Here is an 18,189-nt window from a genome sequence, read left to right as displayed (position 1 = left end):
GTAGGGAGAATGAAAGGGAGTATTTCTGAGGTAGAATTGGCAGGACTTAGTAACAGACTAGTTATAAGGAACATGAAAGAGAAGAGACAGAGATGACCACCTACTAGAATTAGGGCTTGGATGACTTGTTGGAGCCATTATGTCATTTTCCGAGAAGGAGGAAAGAGGATACCCATTTGTATATGTGGAGTTCTAAACTAAAATAAGGAGATAATAAAAACTGATGGCAAACTCAGAAGCTGAGATTACAATTTCAGTTGGAAATGCATATGTGACCATATCCCCCCACACACATATTTAGCAAGAAAAGAAAATGTTCAGTTTGGGGAGAAAATGATGTCTATCTTAAGAATGTGCACTGTCATCTAATTTAAATCCCAATTCAGCAAAAACATGGTATCTCAAAGAGATTATGCTCTTAGCAACACACTGAATCTTCAATTTCAATCTATTTTTTATAAAAATGGTCAAGATACACTGCAAAGAAAATTACTAGCTTAACAGTGCTTATTACTGACTGCATTCATCACTGGAGTTAGAAGTTAGGAAATTACCATGTGTTAATTAAATTATGAGCATGCACATTAGTGACAACCCCAGAGAAACTGATTCTTAGGTTTTAAACTGCCTTCTCTACTCCACCACAAACTGCATTTAGCTGTGACAGGGCTGCTTCTACATCAACTCAGCCCATGACAGAGAAGCCTACATGACTGCAGCTCTTTGAGGGCCAGGTCACTGGATCCATGACTTAAAATCCTACCACTGAACCCAGAAAGTGTGAGATCTAAGGCTGAAAAGAGCTTAAAGTTAAAACAACTTGATTCAGCATATTAATCAGCAATGCTCCAACAATGAAGTATTTTTTCTACCAGCAAACTGAAATGTAGTCAACAATCCTTTCAATACTAGCAACTAACATCTTCTAAAGTCTGACTGAATTGCTGGCATAATCAACCAATATAAATTTCTTACCTTTGCAATGGGTAGACAAGAAATTAGATACACACAAAAAAATGGTCTTTACAATTGTGTTAAGGAAAATACTATACTTAACAATGAATTATAAACTATGCTAAGTGCTAAATGGTAAGAAGTAGACATAGAAGGGCAAGGGCACACTACAGGTTCGAGGATCTGCAAAAAAGATTCTGGATAAAATGTTACCTATTACCTCAGGGATATCAATCTGCAGCAAAGCTGACTGGGGAGGGTTGGAAGAGAGAGGGATATTGCCAAGGAAGGCCTGAATTAAGGCACGAAGACTGGCTAGGAATGTACTACATTGATACGGATGTGTGATGAGTCCTTATTCTAGAAAGGTAACAGATCACATACTCCATTTAAGAATTACATGCAATCAGTTCTGAAAAATGCAGCTGAGTGCAAATTCAGGCATAGGACCACACAGCTGTTTCATCTGATATCCATCTCCTACTGCCTAGAAAAATAGTAACTGTTATATGACTCTTCCAGGTTTCTTTTTCTTTTTAAGGAAACTGCCAAGTCTCTCAATAGCAATTCATTCCAGTGTTGGACAATCTTTTAAAAGAAAAAAAAAATATTTTTAAACACAATCTTTTTGGCAATTACACTTCTTTATTTTCTTTAAATTAATATTGAATGGCTGCTTGCTATGTGCCAAGCACTGTTCTAGCCACTAGGGATATAGTCATAAACAAGACAAATTCTGCACTTGTAGAGCTTCTTCTTGTATGGAAGATAAAGAATAAGTAAACAAATATGCATATAATTCCAGGTTGTAAAAAAGATTACACAGAAAAATGCAATAGAGTTTTTAAAAAGACTACTAAAAAGTTATTAAATAGTGAGGGAAAATAGTTAACATCTGAGCAGAGCTGAATAAACGAGTAACCCATGAGAAAATCTGAAGTGTCCTAGTGAAAACAGAACACCAAAATCCCCCAAGCTTAACGTGTTTGAGGAACAGCAGAAAAGCGAGGGTTTCCAGAGTCAGTGACTCAAGTAGAAACTGACAGATGAGGATGACAGAAACAGGCAGGATCAAGAACATGTAGTGTAGGGTCCAGTCCCACAGGGTCGGTGGGTTTTTCTCCCTGTATGCGGAGACGAGAGACTGTAGGAATAAAGACACAAGACAAAGAGATAAAAGAAAAGACACTTGGGCCCAGGGGACCACTACCACCAAGATGCGGAGACCAGTAGTGGCCCCAAATGCCAGGCTGTGCTGGTATTTATTGGATACAAAACAAAGGGGCAGGGTAAGGAATGTGAGCCATCTCTAATAATTGACAAGGTCACATGAGTCATGTGTCCACTAGACAGGGGGCCCTTCCCCGGCTGGCAGCCGAGGCAGAGAAAGAGAGGAGAATAAGAGAGACAGCTTACGCCATTATTTCTGCATATCAGGGACTTTTAGTACTTTCACTAATTTGTTACTACTATCTAAAAGGCAGAACCGGGTGTACAGGATGGAACATGAAGATGGATTAGGAGCGTGACCACTGAAGCACAGCATCACAGGGAGATGGTTAGGCCTCCGGATAACTGCAAGAGGTGGAGGAGTACAGTCTTCTCTAAACTCCTCCGGGGAAAGGCAGATTCCCTTTCCTGGTCTGCTAAGTAGCGGGTGTTTTTCCTTGACACTGATGCTACCGCTAGACCATGGTCTGCTTGGCAACAGGCGTCTTCCCAGACACTGGCGTTACCGCTAGACCAAGGAGCCCTCTGGTGGTCCTTCCGGGCATAACAGAAGGCTTGCACTCCTGTCTTCTGGTTCCTTCTCACCGTGTCCCTTCAGCTCCTATCCTTGTACCGCCTAGTTTTTCCTAGGTTATGATTGTAGAGCGAGGATTATTATAATATTGGAGTAAAGAGTAATTGCTACAAACTAATGATTAATGATATCCATATATAATCATATATATTATTTATATCTAGTATAACTATTCTTATTTTATATATTTTATTATACTGGAACAGCTCGTGCCCTCAGTCTCTTGCCTCAGCACCTGGGTGGCTTGCCGCCCACAATGTAGGGGCTACAAAATAGGCCACAATTAGGGGTTTGGATTTTAGTTAATTGAGATGGGAAGTTACTGGAGATATTTCAGCAAGAGAGTGAGTGATCCATGTTTTAAAACATCAGTCTAGCTGCTGTGTGGAGAATAAAATGTAAGGGAGCCAAGCACAGAAGCTGGAAGACCAGTTGAAATGGCTACTACAGCTGTCTAGGTAGGAGTGGTCAGATTCTGGATGTACAGCCAGGAAAATACAACGATGGGATGGCTGTGGAGTACAAGGCAAAGAGAAGATCAAGGGTAACTCTCAGGTTTTTGTTTGAATAAATAAGATGAATGGAGGTGTCTAACTGAAATGAGGAAGACTGAGAGAGAAGCATTTTGAGGGGTAAGCAGAAATCAGGAGACTGGCTCTGGCTATTGATGCCTGATACACGTTTTAGACATTTAAGTGGAGATGACAAGCAGGCAGTTGGACATAAAGTCTGGGGCTTATAGGAAAGGTCCAGGTTGAGAATATAAATGTAGAAGTCAGCAACTTCTACATGTTATTTAAGCCACGACATTGGGTATCACCTTGGGATGAGGCTAGACAGAGGAGAGGGCCAGGGGTAATAAGCTCAGGGACGGGCAATATTTACACAGGTCAGGAAGAAGACCAAAGAATAATGAAGACAACAGAGACTAGTTGACGGAGGAGGAAAATTGGGGGCAAACGGTGTCCTAGAAGCCAAGTAAAGAAAATATCTCAAGAAAGAAGTGATCAATAAGTCAAATGCTACTGAAAGGCTAAGTAATATAAAAAAACTATTGAAATTTGGTAAGATAAGAGATCAGAGCAGGGAAATGGTGCTGGCAACAGCTGAAAAAGGTACCTTGGCAGGCAGATTATATATATATAGTATATAATATATATAGTATATATACACACACTTACTTTAATTACTAATTAAAAGACTCACTAAATATATGTATGTATATATACTATATATACATATATAATACGTATATATAGTATTTTAATTAGTAATTAAAGTAATAGTACAAAAGTAATCAGTGTCTGTGATACCACTGTGTTACATGATACATAGTTTAAAAAAACAAATAATCTGAAACTTTAAGGGTTACTCCATGAAAGACAAAAATAAGTTTCTAAAATTGTGATACAATTCACACACTATAAAATTCACTATTTAAAAATATGCCAATTCAGCGGTTCTTAGTATACTCACAAGGTTATACAACCATCACCACTATGTAATTCTAGAATATATGCATACCCTCAAAAAGAAACTCCATACCCATTAGCAGTCACATCTTATTCCTGTGCCCTATCTCCTGGCAGCCAACAATCTACTTTCTGTCTCTATGGATTTGCCTATTCTGGACATTTCAAACAAATGCAGTCATACTATATATGGCCTTTTGTGATTGGCTTCTTTCACTTAGCACATTTTCAAGATTCATTCATATTGTAGTATGTATCAATACTTTATTCTAACAGTCAAATTATATTCCATTGTATAGATATATCACATTGTGTTTATCCATTTATCAGCTGACAGACTGTTTCTACCTTTAGGCCATTATGATAACTGTGTTATGAACATTTGTGTGCCAAGATTTCCCGTGGACACACGTTTTCAATTCTCTTGGGTATATACCTAGGAGTGGAATTGCTGGGTCATATGGTTAACTTTACGTTGAATTTTCTGAGGAACTGTCAAACTGTTGCCAAGAGTGCCACCACATTTTACATCTGTTAGCGATATATGAAGATTCTGATTTCTCCATATTTACACCAAAACAGGTTATTTTCCTTTTTTTTCCCTTTATTATAGCAATCTTAGTGGAAGTGAAGTGGTTTCTCATTGTGGTTTTACTTTGCATTTCTCTAATGACTGATGATGTTGCGTATCTTTCCATGTGCTATGGGCTATTTGTATATCCTCTATGGAGAATTATCTATTTACATCTTTTGCCCTTTTAAAAACTAGGTCGCTGTCTTTTTATTACTGAGTTGTAAAATTCTTTATATAGTCTAGATGCTAGACCCTTACCAGATACATGATTTGAAAATGTTTTCTCTCATTCTGTGGATTTCTTTTTTCATTTTCTTGATAGTGGCCTTTGACACACACATACTTTTTATTTTGAGGAAATAAAAAATAATGAGTTTTGAGATCCTAATAGGATCAGTTTGCAAAACAGTATTAAAAGGCCAGCACCTTGTTTCATTAAACAAACACATACAATTATAGTAATGTCATAAAACCGTTCATCTTCCTTGTCAGAGCTAGGTAACAGGGCACAAGCATATCATCTGGAAGTCTGGCAAGCTAAGGTATCTTCCAGTAGAGTAAAAGAGGAGACACCTAAGGACATGTGGTTGGTAGGTGACAAAGCCAAGGCTACAGCCTAGGTCTTTCACCTCACAAGAGATGTTCATCCCACTACTATGTTAGCTAGCACATTAGTTAGCACAAGGCACACTGTGGTATGGGAAGCAATGTGCTGAGTAAAGAAAGAGCACTGGATTAAGTACTGGGGAAGCCAGGTTCTGTAAGTGTTACTAATTCACTGTGTGGTCTTGGGCAAGTTGCTTTGCTTGTGTCCATGTCTACAAAATGAGGCTGAAGCATCAGATGAGTTTCAGGGTCTCTTCATTAAAAACATTTTAAAGAAACCACTATTAAGCAGAATAGCTTTTAAAAACAAAACAAAACAAAAACCTTAAAATGTCAGAACCAGAAGAGACTTAAAAAAAATCATTTAAGCCAGCAGTTCTCAACCTGGAGGTAACTGTTAAAATGCAGAGGTAATAGAGACATGTGAAGAGAAACGCAGATATTCAGGCCTAAGAAAAGGTCCAAAAATCTGTTAATTTTAACTAATTCTCAAAGGAGTCTGATGTAAACAGATTAAAGCTGTTCTTTAAGATCAGGCTGACAGGCTAGCCAGGAGACAGAAATCCAGGTATAAGGCTAAAAGGGTCCAGACAATACCTTCTGGAAAGCATGGTTTAACACCACATATCAACTTTAATAGCCAAAACAAATTAAGCAAGCAGCTTTTCTTTATAACTGCCAGGCAGAAGAAAATGCTTTGATGTATTTGGGGCAAAATAACACACTGCAATGATCTAAGTCAAGTTATTCTGTGATGGAGGCGGAAGGATTATATTTGCATACTTATTTTTAAGATCAGGAAACAAGAACTGCTGTGTTCTTAAAGTCAGTTTCATAAGAGTAGAAATTCACATCTGCTTAGGGAAAACTAGGAACATATTTGCATCTCTTTATTGCACTTCTTTATGGCAAGTAAAACTACAGCTGCAGAAATAAAATAAAAACCCTCCCTGCCGAAATCAAGACACATCAAATTAAATAAATTACATTAGGCTAGGTGTGGTGGTGCACGCTTGTAAACCCCATACTTTGGGAGGTCAAGGCCATTGGATCACCTGAGGTCAGGAGTTCGAGACCAGCCTGGCCAACACAGTGAAACCCTGTCTCTACTGAATATACAAAAATTAGCTGGGCATGGAGGCGCATGCCTGTAATCCCAGCTACTCGGGAGACTGAGGCAGGAGAATTGCTTGAACCTGGGAGGCGGGGGTTGCAGTGAGTAGAGACTGCGACAAATTGAGACTCTGTCTTTAAAAAAAAAAAAAAAAAAGAAATTATATTAAAGGTAATGGACTCATTCCCACAGAGCAAAAGTCTATTAGTTCAGATCCTGCTCCAGAGAATAACATTTTTTTCCCCCAAGTTCTCTCCCACAGTACCCTCAGTCTTCAAACAATTAGAGGCACCATCCTCTAAAGCTGATTCTGAAGACTGAGGTGACAGATCTCAAGTTGTTTCTGTGCGAAATTCAATGCTAAAAGTACTTATCCTGTGTTGATCACTAGAGAGAAGCACTCACAGGAAAACAGGCAAATACAAATTGGTGGAATAATAGAAGATAGTATGTCATATTAAGTGACAGTTTAATTCCCACGTGCAGTGTAAGTGCTAGAGGAATTCAGAGAGGGAACAGTTCAATGTAAGGCTGAAAATCAAGTTTTCCAAGAAAAAGCACTCAAGCAGCTCTTGACTATTTTGTCTCTTCCGTCCCTCACTTATTGGATAAATCTTCCAAGCACTCTTTTGTGAGACCTTTTATCTATTTCTGCTACTCATGTTGGGGTTCTCATCACCTTGTCATTCTATTTTTACCACAGACAGCCCTGCACAAAGAACATTTACTTCTAGTAGATTCCAAAGGACAGGGAACAGAGCTGGGTGCGGTGGCTCATGCCTGTAATTTCAGTACTTTTGGGAGGCTGAGGTGGGCAGATCACTTGAGGCCAGGGGTTCAAGATTAGTCTAGGCAACACAGTGAGACCTTGTCTCTACCAAAAAAAATAATAAAAATAAACAGGGCAGAGGAAACCAAACAAAAAAACCCAAAGAACATTTGCCAGCACTATACAATGTGATCCTTACTATAACATGTATGAATGCCCACAATATTTACATAAGGAAATTTCAATTCAGCAATATCACACAACTTATCCAAGGTCATGTGGCTTTTATTAGGTAGGTGCAAAAGTTATTGTGGTTTTTGCCATTACTTTCAATGGCAAAAACAGCAATTACTTTTGCACCAACCTAATAACATGCTGCACTAAAACTCAAATGTCTCTTTTAATTATATATTATACACTACTGTGTATATGGCCTTATTAAAAAGTCTTCTAATTTCTCTCTCTCCAAACCATCTGACTAGTTTTCCTAAAAACCCCTTTACACAGTCTCAAAACCCTTCAACAGCTTTCTTCTCCTACTTCAAGCAATCCATGGCCTCCCTAATCGGATTCTATCTACTTGTCCCTACAGTTCCTTTAGAGAGCCTTCTAGTCAACTCAATAACTGAGAAACATTAAACACCATCATATCTGTGTACCTTCACTCAAGGAGACTTTTTTTACCTGGCATGTCTTTCCTTTCTCCCCCCAAATAAGGTGCCAGTTCCACTCTCAGGAATGAGGCCTTTCCTTGAGGCTCTTACTCTTCTTTTTTTTTTTTTTCCCCGAGGTGGATTTCCCTCTCGTTGCCCAGGCTGGAGTGCAATGGCATGATCTTGGCTCACTGCAACCTCTACCTCCCAAGTTCCAGCAATTCTCCTGCCTCAGCCTCCCGAGTAGCTGGGATTACAGGCATGCGCCACCACGCTCGGCTAATTTTTAGTAGAGACAGGGTTTCTCCATGTTGGTCTGGCTGGTCTTGAAGTTCCGACCTCAGGTGACCTGCCTGCCTTGGCCTCCCAAGGAGCTGGGATTACAGGTGTGAGCCACCGCGACTGGCCGAGGCTCTTACTCTTATCAATAAGTTTGCAGGGATCACTCTCTCTCTCTCATTTGAACTTCTCTAACAAGTACACACTTGCGCGAATATACCATATACTTCCTTAAATAGATTCAATTACCCCATCTTCTATATTCAGCAATTCTGAGTGCTCTCTGATATTAGGATTCTTGATTTACTCCTCCACCATCACACATTGTACCAGACACTACAGGTAATGGAGATCATTAACGTGTACTGTCTTACTTGGTTCTTCCCAAAACCCCGTGATACAGGTGCCAGAGATTCTAAAATTCCAAATGAAGAAACGTTAATTGATTTGCCAGTCTTCATACTGTTTGCAAGTAGCAGAAATACTTCAAAGCTGAAATCTTATGATCCCCAAATCCAGGTTCTTTCAATAACACAATGGTGCCATATACACTATTCCATAATAATAGTATTCCATACTGCCTTAGCAGAATGCCCATACTTTGCTGATGATAATCCCACTGCAAGGAAGAGCAAGAGCAGTTAGAGTGTCAGGTAAGCACAGGTTGTTAGGCGCTTACCCAGGAAGAGGGAAGGATTTGTGTACACAAATGACCATCAATTCCCCATACTCTCATGTCTTGAAGCAATTTACCATCCCAACCTCCAGAATATGTTTCTGTATCTTAAGGTTTGAGTGTGAGGCCAGGTGCATGGTGACTCATGCCTGTAATCCCAGCACTTTGGGGAGCCGAGGTGGGAGGATCACTTGAGGCCCAGGAATTTGACACCAGCCAGGGCAACACAGTAAGACCCTGACTCTACAGAAAAGTTAAAAGCAAAAAAATTAGCCAGACATGGTGGTGCACATTTGCAGCCCCAGCTACTCCGGAGGCTGGGGTGGGAAGATCACCTGAGCCTCGGAGTTCAAGGCTGCAGTGAGCTAAGATCCATTCTGGGCAATGAAGTGAGACCCCTCACAAGAGAAGTGTGTGAGAACCATGTCTTTCAAAACCAATGACACTCAAAAAGACAAGTAAAAAGACCTGGATCTGAACCCCTCAACATAATCAAGTTTTCATTTCTTAAGCACCTACCATGTGTTACGCACAGGGAAGTCTGAAAGCTCTTTTCAATTAAATTCAAAAATCCTGTTTACTATACTAAAGACACCATGCTTAACAATTCTCATCAAACCAGCCCAAGGTCCTACAATGAGAGAAATGGAAGGGAATTTAGGATTAAGTCCCTCATTTTAAGGCTAAATCTCTCACTTTGCAGATGAGCAAATAGACATAGAGAGAGCAAGCATATTTCACGGTCACAAAGCTAATTAGAAGCAAAATCAACACTAGGACGAAGTTCTCCATCCATCTGTTTCTTCTAAGATGCTGTGCAAAGAGCAAGAAGGGCCAACCCAGGGACAGTTTTCCTTTTTTTCTTTTCTTTTAAGCCCTTGTTGCTAGGACTGCAGTTAAAAAAAAATTGGATGAGCAGAGGAGGAAAGGGACAAGCGTGAGCGGGCAGCAGTGCACTTGGTAGCAAACAGGGAGGTAGAGGGGAGAGAGAAGAGGGCGGGGAAAAACAATAGAAAGAAAGAAAAATCTTAAAGGCTTCTTGTCAGCCCAGTAGACGGGTCAATACTCAAATATTTTAAGTATTCGCCTATCATGATTAAATGCCTAAAAACTTAAGTAAGCAAAAGGACAAGAAGCACATTGGAATCTGTAGCAGCACGCAAGGCTGATGGTGGTAGGGAGTTTCCGGGATATCGATTCTTGAATCCTTGGGCTTCGGTTTTCCGTGTCTGTGAAATGGGCACTGGCAACAGTGCACCCAGCACCCCAGGGAAAAAGCGATGGATACAATTAAGTATAGGAGGAACCAAATTACCGAAAAAGCTGTGGCGGCCAGGACCAGAACACTTACGAGAAGCAAAGAAGTCCTAAAGAGGAGAGGGTCCAGGTTTGAAGTGTGATGAGGGCAGGCTACAAGCGTGCGTAGGGTTGTCATAGCGGTTACACAAGGGCTCCCCTCAAAAGGCCGTAGAAAATAAGGGAGACCGGGATGGGAAGGTGGGTTCGCCGCCTCCCAGGCCTCCCCAGGATTCAACTTTTCCCAAGAACCGGCTCCTCACCTTATCCAACAAGCCGCTACGGCCACTGCCTGTCCCGCAGTTGGAACCACCGCCAGCCCCACTATTGCCTCCGAGACCACCGCTTCTCCCGCCCTGTGTAGCTGCCGCCGCCATGTTGTGCGCCTCTACGTCTCCCTCCCCTCCGACTTGTCTGAAGCCGATTGGCTGGAGCTGACAGCGTGACGCGCCGCGCGGAGTCAATCGGGATCCGTAGTTGGGGGGCTTGCTGGCGCGAGGTAGTCAGAGGACGTGGCCGCGGGGCTTGCTGGGACTTGTAGTTAGACGTCCTGGCCGTCAGTTGCAGCCTACACTGTCTGCCGTCGCGTCCCAGTTACTAAGGCGTCGGAAAGGTAGCGGCAGGCACCACCGTGGAGCGGCTCCGAGATCCCCGGCAGGCTCGCAGGCGCGCATCCCTCCTGACTGGGACTTCGCCTCCGCAGACCCCTCGGAGGCTGAAGCGACGCCGGAGGCAGGTGCGACTGAAAACTTAGTTTCCGAGTTTGAGTCTTTCTCCGGCCCAGGTGTGGAGTTTCCAAAGGAGTGGGCAGGAGCCGGTCCTTCATCCTTTTCTAGCCCGGTTGTGGCACTTACTGATTGTTTTCTCAAGCAGCTGTCCTTTTAGCTGTTAGTAATGTTTTCGTGTTACGGAGAACTCACATTGACTGAGTGCCTAATGTCTGCCAGGCAATATCCTATGTGCACTTCCAGCCATCCTCTCTCTCACTGAGTCCCACAACATCCCTGTTAGGTGAGGAGGAAACTAAAGAACCTACCCAAAGCCAGATAGCGTGTATCTGAACTCGGTTTTCAAGCCGGCATTAAAAAAAAATCAATATATATCCCTTCTGACACTCTGCTTTTACGGTTTTAGGATGTAATAGGAGTCTACATTTTAATTAATAATTTTTTTCACAAATATATATTGAGCACCAATATTGTACTGATGAATACAAGGGATCAAGATAGACCTGGTTGCTACTCTGGTGGAACTCCTACTCCATGACAGAGTTATCAAATAGCAGAATTGTATTATACTATGCTCTGTTACATTGTATTGTTTTTTAATTCCTATATATCCCCCATAAGCATCTAAATAATTAAATATTTTTGAGTTGCTTACTATGTAGTAGGCCCTATTCTAGTCATCAGGGATATGTTCCTGAATAAAATAGACAAAAACTTGTCTTGGGGAAGCCAAAATTCATGTGAAAATAATTATTATCTAGGCTGGGCATGGTGGCTCACGTTTGTAATCCCAGCCGAGGCGGGTGGATCACCTGAGGTCAGGAGTTTAAGACCAGCATAGCCAACATGGTGAAACCCCGTCTGTATGAAAAATACAAAAATTAGCCGGGCGTGGTAGTGGGCGCCTGTAATCCCAGCTACTTGGGAGGCTGAGGCAGGAGAATTGCTTGAATCTGGGAGGCAGAGGTTGCAGTGAGCCAAGATCAGAAAGAAAAGAAAATAATTATCAGTAAATAACTAAATTATTACTAAAAAGAAAATAATTTTCACTATGTAACAATAACATAAGATGACATTTCATTACCTCTCTGAAGCAATCCCTGGACACTCTAATCAGATGCCCCTGTAGCTTGTTGCCATTTATCTTTTACAACTTCTTATTTTTCTTTTATTTAAAAGAAAATGAGATGATATACCTTTGCCCTAGTCACTTTTTTTTTTTTTTTTTTTTTGAGACAGAGTCTCACTCTGTCACCCAGGCTGGAGTGCAGTGGTGGGATCTTGGCTCACTGCAACCTCTGCCTCCTAAGTTCAAGCAGTTCTTGTGCCTCAGTGTCCCAAGCTGTAGTCTCTGTAGCTGGGACTACAGGCACATGCCACCATGCCCGGCTAATTTTTATATTTGTAGTAGAGAAAGGATTTTGCCATGTTGGACAGCCTAGTCTTGAATTCATGACCTCAAGTGATCCATCTGCTTCGGCCTCCCAAAGTGTTGGGATTACAGGTACGAACCACTGTGCCAGGCCAACTTCTCATCTTTCAAGATCCAGCTCTAATGTCACCTACCCTGTGAAACTATCCCTGATACTTGCTTCTTCTTTCTTCACCCACTGCATGAAGTGCTCCCGTGGCATTTTGTTCATGGGTTGGGTTAGTTCAATTAACACTCATTGAGACTCTTCCTTCAGTAAGCCAGGTCCTGTGTAAGATGCAGGATAAAGAGATAAGTAGGACCCAGGCCTGACCTGATCTTGGAGATACTCACAGCCTGGGAGTGAGGTGGGGAACAGACAAGGAAGCAGGCATTATAATACAGTGTGGTATAGTGCCTGTATTAGTCCATTTTCACACTGCTATAAAGAACTGCCCAAGACTGGGTAATTTATAAAGGAAAGAGGTTTAATTGATTCAACATGGGTTCTTTTCTATTTCCCTAAGTATTGACTGGTCTGAGAAATAAAGGCAAAGAGTACAAAAGAGAGAAATTTTAAAACTGGGTGTCCGGGGGAGACATCACATGTCGGCAGATTCTGTGATGCTCCCTGAGCCGTAAAACTAGCAAGTTTTTTATTAGCAATTTTCAAAAGGGGAGGGAGTGTACGAATAGGGTGTAGGTCACAGAGATCACATACTTCACAAAGTAATAAAATATCACAAAGCAAATGGAGGCAGGGCGAGATCACAGGACCACAGGACGGGGCAAAATTAAAATTGTTAATGAAGTTTTGGGCATGCATTGTCATTGATAACATGTTTATCAGGAGACAGGGTTTGAGAGCAGACAGCCGGTCTGACCAAACTTTATTAGGCAGGAATTTCCTCGTCCTAATAAGCCTGGGAGTGCTACGGGAGACCAGGGCTTATTTCATCCCTTTGTCTACTATCGTAAAAGACAGCCGTCCCCAAAGCGGCCATTTTAGAGGCCTCCCCTCAGGGACGCATTCTCTTTCTCAGGGATGTTCCTTGCTTAGAAAAAGAATTAAGGGATAGTTCTCCTATTTGCTTTTGAAAGAAGAGAAATATGGCTCTGTTCCGCCCGGCTCACAGGCAGTCAGAGTTTAAAGTTATCTCCCTTGTTCCCTGAACATTGCTGTCATTCTGTTCTTTTTTCAAGGTGCCCAGATTTCATCTTGTTCAAACACATATGCTCTACAATTTGTGCAGTTAACACAATCATCACAGGGTCCTGAGGCGACATACATCCTCCTCAGCTTATGAAGATGACAGGATTAAGAGATTAAAGACAGGCATAGGAAATCACAAGGGTATTGATTGGGGAAGTGATAAGTGTCCATGAAATCTTCACAATTTATGTTCAGAGATTGCAGTAAAGACAGCCATAAGAAATCATAAAAGTATTCATTTGGGGAACTAATAAATGTCCATGAAATCTTCACAATTTATGTTCTTCTATCATGGCCTCAGCCAGTCCCTCGGTTCAGGGGTCCCTGACTTCCTGCAACAAACTCACAGTTCCGCATGGCTGGAGAGGCCTCAGGAAATTTACAATCATGGCAGAAAGGGAAGAGGCAGGTCTTACATGGTGGCAAGCAAGAGAGGGCAAGAGTGTGAAGGAGGAACGGTCAGACAGTTATAAACCCATCAGATCTTGTGAGAGCTCACTCACTATCATGAGAACAGCATAAGGGACCACCTCCATGATCCAGTCACTTCCTACCAGGTCTCTCCCTCAACACGTGGGGATTATGGAGATTACGGTGGTTACAATTCAAGATGAAATTTGGGTGGGGACACAAAGCCCAACCATGTTAGTGCCTCCATTAATAAGTGGGCTTGATGGCTGGACAAGGGGGCTCACGTGTGTAATCCCAACACTTTGGGAGGCTGAGTTGGGAGTTTGAGGCAGCCTGGGCAACATGGTGAAAACCCATCTCTATCAAAAATACAGAAATTTAGCTGGGCATGGTAGCACACATCTGTGGTCCAGCTACTTGGGAGGCTAACGTGGAAGGATTGCTTGAGTCTGGGAGGTGGAGGTTGCAGTGAGCTGAGATCATACCACTGCACTCCAGCCTGGGTAACAGAGTGAGACCTTGTCTCAAGAAAAAAAGAAAAAAAAAAGTGGACGTGAGGAGACTCAACCTAAGGAGAGGGAGATACAGGAAAGCTAATCTGTATGTAGCCAGGCAAGGAAGAGGGGCAGAAATGTGATAGGCCAAAGGAATGGAACAAGCAAAAATATGCGTTACTGCGTGTGTGTGTGTGTGTGTGTGTGTGTGTGAGAGAGAGAGAGAGAGAGAGACAGGGAGACAGGGAGAAAGAGAGAATGTTTGTTTTGGAGGAAGCACTATAGCCAGATTGGCATTAGTTGTGTCAAGTTTGAAATAGAGACCAGAGGTAACTAAAGCTAACCAGGAAGTCAGCCTCCAAGTCTGGAACTTTGACTTTTTTTTCTACCGTATAAAGTTCTTACTTGTCTTAGATAATGTAACCTAGGGGTTATGTGCCCTTCTTGGCCCATTAGTTGTAGATCCACACCTTCTCACCTAATATTCCTAATAAGGAACTGGAATTTCTACGATAGCATCCAGGTCTGCATGCCTCCTACAAGCTTGAGTGTGAGTCATCTTTTGTATTATATGTATGGCAATATCTTTTCCCAGACTGTGTCTTATATTTCAACTTTGACTTTGCTATTTTTATCTGGCAGAAATTTATTTTGTGTAAATAATCATGTAAACGATCCCTTCTTTTGAGATTTGTGCTTCATGTGTCTGATTTAAGCACTCCAGCCATACCCCACTATCATGATTATATTCTCCTATACCACCTTCCCATCTATGTCTTGTCTTTGTCTCCATCTCTGTATCTCTATCTATCTATTTCTTGGATCTTTAGTCCTACGGGCAAGGACTAAAGGCAAGACAAATTTTGGAGTAGAAGACTCATAGTAGAATATAATTAATGAGAAAGTTCAAGAGCTGTGAATAGCAGGCTAAAAAGGAATGTAATATTTATTCTACAGGCAAAGAAACAAGTGAAGAAACAAAAAAAGAAGGAAGTCAAGGGGACATTCCCAAAGTCAAAGATCAAGTAAGTACTCTGGAGACCTGAAACCAGGTCACCATATTCTTTAAGTTACTGACGTCTTCTCTGACAGCCATCATACCTAACATTTTCCAGCTGGCAAATTACATCATATCTAACATTTTCCAGCCAGCAATTTACTCATTCATTCCTTCATTTACCTCTCTAGCGGATGTGTGTGATTGGTCATGAGAGCGAGTTCCTGAAAGACATATTGACTGAATATAAATTTGTCCCCATCCATCCATCTGTCCATTAATCTTCCAAACATATTTTTAGTGAGTTGTAGGCTTTATACTACATGTTGGGATTACACAGCTGAATAAGGTAATTATAGGCCCCACAGCAGGTGAGAAGTTGATGAGGGGAGAGCAAACAATTATAATAAAGTTGTAAGTACTATGTTAGGTGAAGTATGCAGTGTTGTAGGAACACATAAGAAGAGCTTCCAACCCTTTGCAGGGAAGATCAGGGATCAGGAAACTCATAGTGCCCTGTGTTGGACCAACGGAGATACCAACATTCATTCATTTATTCCACAAATATTTATGGAATCTGTTATGTTAGGTGCTTTGTTAGGAATAAATTGATGACTACCACTGATATTGCCCTTTCCTAGGAAGGTTTTAGAGTCTAATTGACGCGGTGTGTGTGTAGCAGATATATGTATATATATCTTGGTCCTAGGAGTGCCATCATATCCTTCACTTGGCTCACACGTCTATTGCGTGCTTCCTATGAGCTAAGTCCCAAGGGTGGAAGAGAGACAGTGAAGTAGATGTGTTTCCAGACTTGGAAATCCATAGTCCATTGAAGGTACCCCTTCATGATCGTTAGTAATCTTATGAGGTCGGGCCATGCAATTAATACTGATGAAAGACTTTACAGCTTAGCAAAAGCAGCAGTTATTTCCACTGGCAGGTTCAGTGAGGGCTTTGTGGAAGGGTTGGCATCTGGGTGGAGTCTAGAAAGATGCTTTTTTTCTATCCATTCTGTCCATTATTACCTAATTTATTTCTTACTGCAATTCTCGGAGGCACAGAATTTTTATCGTCATTTTACATGTGAGGAATCTGAGGCACAAAGAGGTAAAGTTATTTACCCATGGTCACTCAGCTTGATAGTAGAAACTAGAGTCAAATTTAAAAGTTGTTTCCCTTCCTATTGCACCACTCTGTATTCATAGAATATTTGTCACTGCCAGGAAACCTTCTCTCAGCATGCCCCAATCTGAGCTTTCCACATTGCTTTTTTTTTTTTTTTTTTTTTTTAATTGAACTCTTCCCAGACCCTTTGAATTGTGGTCTCATCTCACATACTTTTTGTGGCCTCCCTTCCCCTGGCCAGCGGCTTGCAGGTTCCCCAATCTCTACTACCTCAAATTGCATGAATCTATCTCAGCACATATTTGGAATTGCCTAGATCCCTTTAAGGACAAATTTTAAGAGCTTGAGGTTAAAGAAACTTAATCTTTGAGGTGGTCTTGGAGCTGAATCATAAAGGATGAGGTCAACCAGGTGAACAAGATGGAGAAGGGGGTTTTAGGCTGAAGGAACACCAAGAACAGAGGCAGGGAGGGCTACATGTGAATGATCTGTTTTGGGAGTGGAAGATGACACTGTGAGCCTGAATGGGTAAAACTAACTGGAGCTGGAAAAGTTAGGACATAGGACTCCAAGGACTTTCAAGAACAGGCTTAGGCATCTGGCCTTCATGTTTAGTGGGAACCCAGTCAGAAAACTGTTGTACTATTCTAGGTGGGAGATGATGAATGATTTAATGAAAACAGTAGAGATGGAGAAAAATAGACCACTGGAACAGTATTTCTGAGCTCAAATTGTCATGACTCAGTGACCTGTTAGATGTATGGGATAAGAAAAGAGGAGCTGGGACTAGTATGTTCACGTTGCATTAAGTGGTGCTGTGCATCTTCAAGACAAAAGGAAATGTGTGTTATTGAATTTGAAAATCCCAGTAGTCGGAGTTTGTTTTATTGAATGGGACTTATTGTTTAAATTTCCACACCATGAAAATAGAAGATCAGGCTGGGTGTGTTGGCTCATGCCTGTAGTCTCAGCACTTTGGGAGGCCAAGGTGGGTGGATGGCTTGAGCCCAGGAGTTTGAGACCAGTCTGGGCAATATGGTGAAACCCTGTCCCTACAAAAAATACGAAAATTAGCCAGGCATGGTGGCGTGTGCCTATAGTCCCAGCTATTCAGGAGACTGAGGTAGAAGGATTGTTTGAGCCCAGGAGGTTGAGGCTACAATGAGCCGTGATTGTGCCACTGTACTGTAGCCTGGGTGACAAAGTGAGATGCTGTCTCAAAAGAAAAAAAAAAAAGATCAATCAGAAAAAACAAATGTAGCCTGGAGTTGAATCTGGCTCTCAGGTGTTTGGTTTGGCCTGCACATTGTTTTAAAATGGCAAATTAGTTGCCAGCCCTCAAATAGGAGATTTCATATATAAGGCAGACTTTCCTTGAAAAAAATGTGAAGATCTGGCAACGATGACTTAGGTTTCTGTATGGCAGCAATTGGTAAGAGCTGACTAGTTGCTGCCTCTATGAGCATGTGCACTCTCTCTCTCTCTCTGTGACACACACACACACACACACACACCCTCCTTCTACTTTCTTCCCCTCGCCTCCAGCTTTCTTCACTCACTCACATGGCCTGCCCAACTCCTGTAACCATTTGTGTTTGCAAGTCCTGGGT

The 18,189-nt window shown here is 41.7% G+C and overlaps 2 protein-coding genes across 30 annotated transcripts in view; one reads left to right on the top strand and one right to left on the bottom strand.

The window, feature by feature from the left end:
• The window catches only part of SPCS2 (signal peptidase complex subunit 2), a 29,806-nt gene extending 19,189 nt beyond the window's left edge, over positions 1-10,617 (bottom strand). Inside the window, exon 1 of one of the 2 annotated variants that reach the window (NM_001265830.2) lies at positions 10,461-10,617. In NM_001265830.2, coding sequence (NP_001252759.1) covers positions 10,461-10,574 — 114 coding nt within the window. In that variant the 5' untranslated portion in view covers positions 10,575-10,617. The remainder of the gene's footprint in view (positions 1-10,460) is intronic. The other variant, XM_077960368.1, reaches the window with a different exon arrangement.
• Positions 10,618-10,756: 139 nt separating this feature from the next.
• The window catches only part of XRRA1 (X-ray radiation resistance associated 1), a 103,984-nt gene continuing 96,551 nt past the window's right edge, over positions 10,757-18,189 (top strand). For 20 of the 28 annotated variants that reach the window (XM_077963810.1, XM_077963816.1, XM_077963822.1 and 17 more), the window contains exons 1-2: positions 10,757-10,933; positions 15,412-15,479. The gene's annotated coding sequence lies outside the window, so the exon portion shown is untranslated. The remainder of the gene's footprint in view (positions 10,934-15,411; positions 15,480-18,189) is intronic. The other 8 variants (XM_077963819.1, XM_077963815.1, XM_077963814.1 and 5 more) reach the window with 1 other exon arrangement.

This window comes from Macaca mulatta, chromosome 14 (assembly GCF_049350105.2).
Source record: "Macaca mulatta isolate MMU2019108-1 chromosome 14, T2T-MMU8v2.0, whole genome shotgun sequence".
NCBI lineage: Eukaryota > Metazoa > Chordata > Mammalia > Primates > Cercopithecidae > Macaca > Macaca mulatta.
This window is presented reverse-complemented; position numbering and strand designations above follow the sequence as displayed.